At 41.6% G+C, this 9,196-nt stretch overlaps 1 protein-coding gene across 3 annotated transcripts in view; it reads left to right on the top strand.

Annotated features, from left to right (window-relative positions):
- The window catches only part of MIA2 (MIA SH3 domain ER export factor 2), a 21,844-nt gene extending 13,452 nt beyond the window's left edge, over positions 1-8,392 (top strand). Inside the window, exons 17-25 of one of the 3 annotated variants that reach the window (XM_072427417.1) lie at positions 172-239; positions 496-575; positions 1,387-1,416; positions 3,967-4,089; positions 4,288-4,446; positions 5,238-5,372; positions 6,014-6,081; positions 6,848-7,058; positions 7,941-8,392. In XM_072427417.1, the coding sequence (XP_072283518.1) occupies positions 172-239; positions 496-575; positions 1,387-1,416; positions 3,967-4,089; positions 4,288-4,446; positions 5,238-5,372; positions 6,014-6,081; positions 6,848-7,058; positions 7,941-8,113 (1,047 nt within the window). In that variant the 3' untranslated portion in view covers positions 8,114-8,392. Of the gene's footprint in view, positions 1-171; positions 240-495; positions 576-1,386; positions 1,417-3,966; positions 4,090-4,287; positions 4,447-5,237; positions 5,373-6,010; positions 6,082-6,847; positions 7,059-7,940 lie in introns of all 3 variants that reach the window. The other 2 variants (XM_072427416.1, XM_072427418.1) reach the window with 2 other exon arrangements.
- Positions 8,393-9,196: the final 804 nt, after the last annotated feature.

The following is a 9,196-nucleotide window of genomic DNA, read 5'->3' as shown; positions in this document are numbered from 1 at the left end:
GAATGCAGCCTATTGTTTTAGATCTTTATAAGTAGAATTTTCTTTGTTAGAGTTGCAGAGAATAAGGCTGACGAAAAAAAAGTTCTCTGTTTCATTTTTCTTTAAAGCAGGTTTTTGAATCTAATCTTTTAAAATTAAAAAAAATAATAAATTTAATTTATCTGTTTTTAGCTCACTGCAAGAGCAGCAGAAAGATATTTGAGTGATGTCAAGAGGGAAACTTTACATCTGAGACAGAAGTAAGTACTCCATATGAATATATATAAGTAAGATATAAGGGGCATCAAATAATGATGTAATCTTTACTCTCTCTCCCATCGTTGTTTTCTGTTACCTTCTTGCGGCAATACAGTTTTCCTTTCCCTCTGTGATGTCATCACAAGACTAGTTTAGATTAATATTTAAATAACTAAAATGGTGACCCACTACTTTCAGATCTTTAGATTTGTAGTCGGTTTCTGTGTTGTATTGAAAGATTTAATCTTCTTTGTGTAGATTAACAGAGGCTGAATATAAACTGGAACTCCTGGAGAAGGACCCGTATGCCCTGGATGTCATCCAAGCAATCGGCAGAGGTCAGTAGAGTGATGTCAGGATGTGGAGTTACTGGCTTCCAATAACATTGCACATTACCCAGGGAGAGTAATTCTTACCGACCATATTATTTATTTATTATATATAATTGTTTTGTTCCCTGAAGTCTCCAGGTCAGTGACTGCAGGGTCCCTTTTGTTTTATGTCCAAGCTGGACTATTCTTGATGCAGAGAGTAGGTGGGCAGCCTATGACCCCCTCCGCTCACTTTGTCCTCAATCTTCAGGGTAAAAGATTCTGTATGACTGACGAGACCTTGAGGCAAAGAGATTGAAGGACAGTATAGCAGCCTGATTTGCCTTTTTTGTTTTTTAAAATGCAATTCACAGCATTTGTCCTGCTCTCTAATGACATTTTAATGCATCAAATTCCCAGGCGGCAATGTTAGGATTTATGTCAGACAGTTAAAGATGTTAATGTAAGTAATTATCTATGTACCCCTGGTAGGGTAAAAGAAGGAGAAAGCGGAGGATGAAGTGTGCAGTCAGCAACGGGGGGGATGACCAAGTTGAGTTTCTTTACTTCTGTAGAATTCACATTGTAGGTGGGCTGTATGGCAGAGCTGTGTATATCCCAAAACAGGGTGAACAGAAATATAAAACCACTGCCCTGTATGTACTTTACCCGTACTTTTAGTTATATGGGGTCAATGTTCAGTATTGTTCTGGTATGATATAATGATGGGCTCCCTGTTATCTTCAGAGATCGTTTATTACACCCGTCCCGTTTGTTGGTATGATGTCCCTGTGATCGCTCGGTATATTTAACGCGTGCTGTGTTCTTTCCCTGGTAGCTTACGCAGATGTCTTTATTAACCACCAAGGTATCCATGTTTTATTGCTCTCATTAATGCATGCAGCATCCCTCCATAGTGTCTTTTCCATCCCATAGGCCATAGATTCCTAATGTAGCATCTCACAGGGTGGAATAGAAGAGTCGGCTAATCCATTTGCTTTTATTTTCTTATCTGAAGCAGAAACTTGGTATCTGATAGTTGTAAAGGCGGTGCCGGCACTCTGACCCAATATACATAACTGTGTGGGTTCTGTGTCCACCATTATAATCACATGGCTCATTTCATTTAATATGTTCCAGTTGCTGCAGCACCCTTAGCATTGTTTGTCCCATCTACTATTGCTGGACAACTTGGTAATAGTAGTGAAAGATATAAGAAAAAAAATTCATGTACTGAAACTACATTTCAATTAGAATTGGCCTCCTTCTAATTTCTGTTTAGTTGGACGTTTTCTTCTCGCTTGGTGCCACTATTTGTAAGATCTTTGCACTGGCTTTCCAGGGCTGCACAGACGTGTCCCTATTAAGTGTTCCCATCATCTCTGCTGGGTTTCTGGGTCAGTACACGTGCTGCGACCTTCATCCTTGCGGGATATTTCACATATGTTGTATATGAAATAATATACCAGAAGAACCTTTCTGCTCCAGACTGGACCTTTATTTATAGGAAATCATCACACCAGATATTACATTACTATGCTGACCCTAAAGTGAGTTCACCTAAAGCAAATCAAAGTGTTCTCACTCCCCAGTATAGGATCCCCCTCCCCCGTACCTGATCTTGCTTGCACTGCTATTGCTGTATGCAATTTGCTATTTTGTCCTGAAGCAACCTACAAAGCAATAGTGAAAATTTAATTTCTGGACAGGACATTGCCTGTGTGATGGAAAACACCCCCAGCGTAGCTCATACAGTTAGGTTATTTAATTAATTTTAAATGAAACAACTCGGATGCGGTTGACCTGCAGACTTTCAGCTTTAATTCAGTGGGTTGAACAAAAAGATTGCATAAAATCTGAGGAACTAAATCCTTTATTACACAATCACTTCATTTCAGGGGCTCAAAAGTAACTGGACAATTGACTCAAAGGCTATTTCATGGGCTGGTGTGGGCAATTCCTTAGTTATATAATTATCAATTAAGCAGATAAAAGGCCTGGGGCGGATTTGGGGGGGGGGGGGGCGTGTATGTGGAAAATTTAGCTGTGAACAGACAACATGCGGAGTTCTCCATGCAGGTGAAACAAGCCGTCCTTACGCTGCAAAAACAGAAAAAACCCATCCGATAAATTGCTACAATATTAGGAGTGACAAAATCTACAGTTTGTTACATCATGAGAAAGAAACAAAGCACTGGTGAACTCAGCAACGCCAAAACACCTGGACGTCCACGGAAGACACCAGTGGTGGATGATGGCAGAATCATTTCCATGGTGAAACCCCTTCACAACAGCCAACCAAGTGACCACACTCTCCAGGAAGTAGGCGTATCGATATCCAAGTCTACCATAAAGAGAAGACTGCATGAAAGTAATACAGAGGGTGCACTGCAAGGTGCAAGACACTCATAAGCCTCAAGAATAGAAAGCCTAGATTGGACTTGGCTCAAAAACATCTAAAAAAGCCAGCACAGTTCTGGAAAACATTCTTTGGACAGATGAAACCAAGATCAACCTTTACCAGAATGATGGCAAGAATAAAGTATGGAGAAGGCGTGGAACAGCTCATGATCCAAAGCATAGCACATCATCTGTAAAACATGGCGGAGGCAGTGTGATGGCTTGGGCGTGCATGGCTGCCATGGCACTGGGACACTAGTGTTTATCCATGATGTGACACAGAAGCAGCTGAATGAATTCTGAGGTGTTCAGAGACATACTGTCTGCTCAAATCCAGCTAAATACAGTCACATTGATTGGGAGGCGTTTCATAATACAGATGGACAATGACCCAAAACATACAGCCAAAGCAACCCCGGAGTTTATTAAAGCAAAGAAGTGGAATATTCTTGAATGGCCAAGTCACCTGACCTGAACCCAATTGAGCATTTCACTTGTTGAAGACTAAACTTCGGACAGAAAGGCCCACAAACACACAGCAACTGAAAGCCGCTGCAGTAAAGGCCTGGCAGAGCATTAATAGGAGGAACCCCGGCATCTGGTGATGTCCATGAGACTACAGGCTGTCATTGCCAGCAAAGGGTTTTCATCCAAGTATTAGAAATAAACATTTTATTTTCAGCTTTTTCATTTGTCCAATTACTTTTGAGCCTCGGAAATGAAGTGATTGTGTTACAAAAGGCTTCATTTAAAATTAATTGTGGTAATGTACAGAACCCAAATTAGAAAAAAGTCTCTGTCCAAATATTTATGGACCTAACTGTATATCCACCAACATAAACCTCATTCATTCATTTAGAACCATTTTACACCTTGTGACATTTATTCATAGTAGTGAGTAGCGTTTTTTCTTTTGTCATCAATTTTGCCTAATTTCTAGTTCTCATACATAATAGAAACAATGATTGTGCTCTGTATCCAGGGAATTATATTGTTTCATGTCTTCCAATATTTCCAGAGAACTCACCATATGGATTGTCACCAATAAACCGTATACCGGACAACCGGGCTTTCCTCTCGCCTCCTACCCTTCTGGACGGACCCCTCAGGATCTCCCCTATGATCCCTCCAGCAGATCGAGGTATGAAGTCAAACGGTTTTATATCCAACAAAGAGATCTGGTTCATAATGTGTGTGTGTGTATATGGTCTATATCACTATCTCTCTTCTGAGATCTTTGTAATATATTTAATGTATTTAGAGCAAGAAAATTAAACCGTGCATGACCATGGAAGGCCAAAGGCTAAATATGTTTTCAATAATTTCATTTAATCTGCAGGTGTGAGACCTCCAGGATATTACCCAGGGTACCCTGGACCTAAGGAAAGAAGTGACATCAATGCAGATAGAAAGTCAGACCACCAGCGCACATTATCAGACGCTGGGTCCTTATCACCACCATGGGACAGGGAGCAGAAGAATAACGTCCCCCCACCAGGTATGCATGCCAGTGTTATATTTTTTATATTGGGATTCTCCCTTTTCTCTTTTAATAATAACCTCAGTCAACGTAAATCTGTATTTAGTTACCACATGATAGTCGATTTATCTCTTCGGTGATCTCCCCGGCCCCTTTGTGCTGGGTGCACCACTCGCCACTTTTCAATAACCACCCGGCTGTTTTTGGGTGGTTACTGAAGAGTTGGGTCACAATTCGTGGCTGGCACCCACCTACAGCTTCTTAATACCCAACTTAAAAAAAATTCTAGAGAGAATACTGACTTGGGGAATACACTTGGTATTGGATCTGTGTACTTGCTGTCCCCCTTATGATGGGTTCCCATTATTCCAGTGGAGAGTTTCCAGGTCTGTACACAATTATGAGGGGTTCCAACCACCCCTGCATGGAGTTCTTGGGTCGGATTACCTGCTATGGCAATTATGAGGGGTTCCCAAAACCCTCTTTTGAGTTCCTGGGTCTTTCTCCACCTGCTATGCCCATGATCAGGGACTTCTACTATCCTTGCACTGAAGTTTAGCTTTAAGTCCAAGTAGTCTATCCCCAGTGAAGAGGACTGCTTTTTTCTTATTTTTTAAATACTTAAATATTAAGAGAGAACTAATAACAGATTCTTTGTTATTGAATGATGGGATTTTTTTTCCTATTCATTGTTATGTGATTCTTTGACTGCTGTAATAAGTCCCAGGAACCGTCTCTGAATTCTGTTCCAGTTCCCTTTGTAATAATAAATGTTTGACTTTTTCTCCTCCACCCCATTCTGTTTACAGGTTTGCCCTATCCAGAGCACCATATGCCACCCAGAAGACCTGATCGATATTACCATTACCCACCACCATCGGGTAGATTCTCTGGTCCAGCAGAACTGACCAGAAATCAGGGCAAACCGTTTGTGGAGTCAGTGGGTAAGTTATTTATCAGCTGCTTAATCCGACTTCAACTCATCCCGGGGACCTCTCCCCATCCGACCACTAAACATTAAAGGGGAAGCAGCACATGAACTTATCTCTCGTCATTCTACTTGTTCTTCTGGTCAGCCTTCTCCTGATCCTAATGTTTTACTTTATTGTCTCCTATACAGTATCCTGCCTAAAATACCCATCTGCCTAATATTGTGTTAGTCCCCTTCTGCTGCCAAAACATCTTTCACCTGTGACATGGGTTCCAAAGGACCTCTGATGTTAGCAGCATATCATTTGTCACACTGCCCCCGCCATCTTCCCATAGGGCAACCTGCTGCCATCTTTTCCAAAGAAACAAAACTGTTTTCTGTAGATACTAAACCCTGCATGGGACCAGGGATTTTTGGAGATGCTGTGATCCATCGTCCAGCTATAACAATTGTGCCCATTGTCAGAGTTGCTCTGATTCTTACACTTGCCCATGGCTTCCACTTTAACTGACTTTTCACTGGCTGCTTCTTCAGGGGCCGTTGTAGCCAAGTTACCAATGGTATCGCCTCCACCTGGCTGATTGGCATATATACTTTGTATTGATGACCCAAAAGAAGGAATTTTCTGTAAATAATTTGTAATTTCTCCAGCAGATGGGCGATTTTCTCCAGAAAACAGATCGAGAAGTAACACAAGCAGGGATGGACTGGAAGAAGCAACTGTAAGCATGCGGAGCTCTGAATGTTTTGATATGTTATGTCGTCTTGGGGCTGTGTATGAGGTCCCTTCCACCTTGTACTGTGGTTTCCTTTCATTTGCATTGGTCCCCCTTTATCCTTATTAAAGGGTCCAACAGACAAGTGGTTGTTGTACTAATGATTCAGCGTATGGGCAGAGTGCATCATAATGATTGTTGTAAACGTATTACCATTATCAATATAAGACACGCTGACCTTTGTTCTTGCAGACTTTAGGTTTAACCTTTAAGTTAGCCTGACGACCAGTTCTTACCTGAACCCTGGTGGAGACCTGTTTTCATATCATTGCATTGCTAAGAGGGCTCGTTTAGGATTTCCCAGTCCCAATTCTATATTGTATATATAGAAATATGTATACAAAATAGACATGTATATATCTTACAGCCGTGTCTTCATTCCTGCACAGTTGTGCTTGCTCCTCTTCCAGATTGAAATTAGTTACTGTGATTTCACTGCACACTGTGCACTTCTTACAATGTGCATTAGAAGCTGCAGAGAGTCCACCTCATTTCCTATGTGGATGATGTTCAGCGTCGTCCAGTCCTTTCCTCCCCAGCCTGGCTGTCCTTGCCTTTCAGTTCTTCCAATCGTGAAGGTTCAGCACCATGCGTTGGTGATACTTAGGCCAGCCTGAAATTTAGAAAAATGGTAAACGGATACATACCAGTCTACCAATCGGAATGAACTGGTTAAAAATGCCATGCTCAGTTATATTTTTTCTTATTACAGAACGTCCCTGGAGCCCCCACAGCAGAAGGTGAAGCAGTAGATGGAGCACCAACAGAATACCCCATGCATCTACCCCCACCAATGAGAGTGCCATTATTACCTATGGATCATCGAGCACCTTTCTTCAGGAGACCCTTCCCCATGCCTCCACCTCCAATGGACATGTATGGACCTCCTGGTTACCCGGGCCTTCCACCCCCTCATATTGGAAGTAAGTTTAAACTTTTTGTAGATCCAAATTTTGGCTTTTCATTAATGATCAGCATAGGTTTCCTGAAGATTGGAAAACATCCAGGGAACATCTAAAATGTTAACTGCACCTAAAAGATTTACATTTTACCCCAAATTTTCTGGTAGTGGTAGTTACTTATGTAAAAATGGGACATATTAGGAGGGTGGACGTTAGAAAGTTGGTAGTATGGGGGGGGAAGGTTAGAAACCGGATTATACGGGTCACTGGATTTCTGTGGCAAAACCTTAAATTTGCCCTGCTCCCCAGTTTAAATAAATACAAAAAAAAGTCCTGGGGAGAATTCTAAGGTTCTGCCGCCTCCTGCAGTTCTGGGTCTCCGTCTTGGGAGATTGATAAAGTAATTTCTGTGCTGCTCACTGTTTTCCTTGCCCAAGGGGAAGCTGTACCTGTAGTGCTAGGATCTTCCTGCTTCATCTATGCTGCAGATGGGGGCAGCTTTGACAAGAGGAAGTAAAATTGTGCTCCCCTGCCATGGATGCCTCCAATGCAGAACAAGGCATGATAGGTAAAGGTGCAATGATCAGCGGCAGGCAGACCACAGGCAGTACTGGTGATTGGTCATCCCTCTGCCTTGTTCTGATTATTGTTTAAGTTCAGGGGAATGGGATCTAGACTTTTGCTGTCCTATGCCAAACCATGCGGTGTTCTCCCCCGTCTCTTTTAGCTGGGCGCACCACCCGTCTGTTGTTGGGTTAATACGGAGGCCACCACCCGCATACAGCTTCTTCCCACACAGTAAAACAAATTCCTGGGTTGAACACTGCATATAGGAGAACTTTGTCTTTAATAAAAACTTTTCAAAATATGATTTTTCTTTTTTTTCCCTTTCATCTTCTCCAGTGCGGGGTCCTCTCCCACCACCTCCACATCGCTACCCTTATCCGATGCCCCCCGAAGCCTTCTACCCCCCGCAGCACATACAGCCCCAACCACGAGATGACCATCCTCCAGAGACGCAGCCTCAACCGCCCAGCGACGCCGCTTCCCAAAACCCCCCCAAAACACAAACTTGATGCCTCATCATAAAAAGACTTTCTAGAATAAATGATTTCTAGGATATTTATAGATTTGGAAGATATTTTAGCATTGGTTAAAAGAAGGAAAAAAATGTTAATTTAACTGTGAATAATGAATCTAAGTGAATGCAGCGTATGTGGAATTTTAGTTTTTAATTTTGTCGGATATATAAGTAAGCAAAACTTTTAATTTTTTTTTTTTTTTCTTAATAGAAGTTTTTAAAGATAATCAATTTCTGTGCCGCTATGAATAAAGTTTTGGGCCTTTTGTATATAGATATGTTTTTTGCATTAATAACTAAAATTGGAATGATAATCTTGGTGAGCTTTGTGTATTTCTTTCACATCGGTGCAGCTTCCTGTAATACAGACTGGTCACTGCTGCTCCCTCCCCTTGTGCAGGGTGATGGGTCTTGTATCCGCCCCCTCTGCATGCAGCCTGTAGTGCAGTTAGCTTGCTGAGCTCCTTCTTTACACAAAGTTTGTTTTCACTTTCTTTTACAAGATATTACTGCTGTTTGAGAAATGGGATTTATAACTTTCATGGTTAATATATTTACACATTTTTGTACCCAGAGGTTGGCTGGGTGGAAAGCAGAGGGTAGGGTAAAAAGAAAAGCTAAGTTAGACCTATATGCACAAATTAAATATTGATGTAAGCATTAACGCTTACCCTCGGGTGTATTTTTTTTGTTTGGTATTCTGCAAATCCTTCCTGTTGATCTTTACAGCTCACTGCTTATGTAATTTCATGTAAGACCATGCTGATGCTGTGCTGCCTCTCCTAAAATTCCAGAGCTGTCACCTGTCCCTGCAAAGGCTAAAGAGCTATGAACAATACTGCACTACTATGGTGGACAAGCTGCACGTCCACCATGTAGGCAGATTTTTATTGCAGACCACACTTCTCTACAACTGGTAAAATAATACAGCTTGGTCAAGGAACCACCCCAGACCTTATTGGGACTGTAAGTAGTAGTAGTTAGCCAAATTGGTAACCTTCTGCCTTGTACACACTTTATTATTTTATTGTCTTGTGGAACAAGATATACCTACCCGAATCAACCATGCAGATACCTT

The sequence above is a fragment of the Pyxicephalus adspersus genome, chromosome 12 (genome assembly GCF_032062135.1).
Source record: "Pyxicephalus adspersus chromosome 12, UCB_Pads_2.0, whole genome shotgun sequence".
NCBI classification, from domain to species: Eukaryota; Metazoa; Chordata; class Amphibia; order Anura; family Pyxicephalidae; genus Pyxicephalus; species Pyxicephalus adspersus.
The sequence above is the reverse complement of the archived record's forward strand: the minus strand, read 5'-3'. Positions and strand labels throughout refer to the sequence as shown.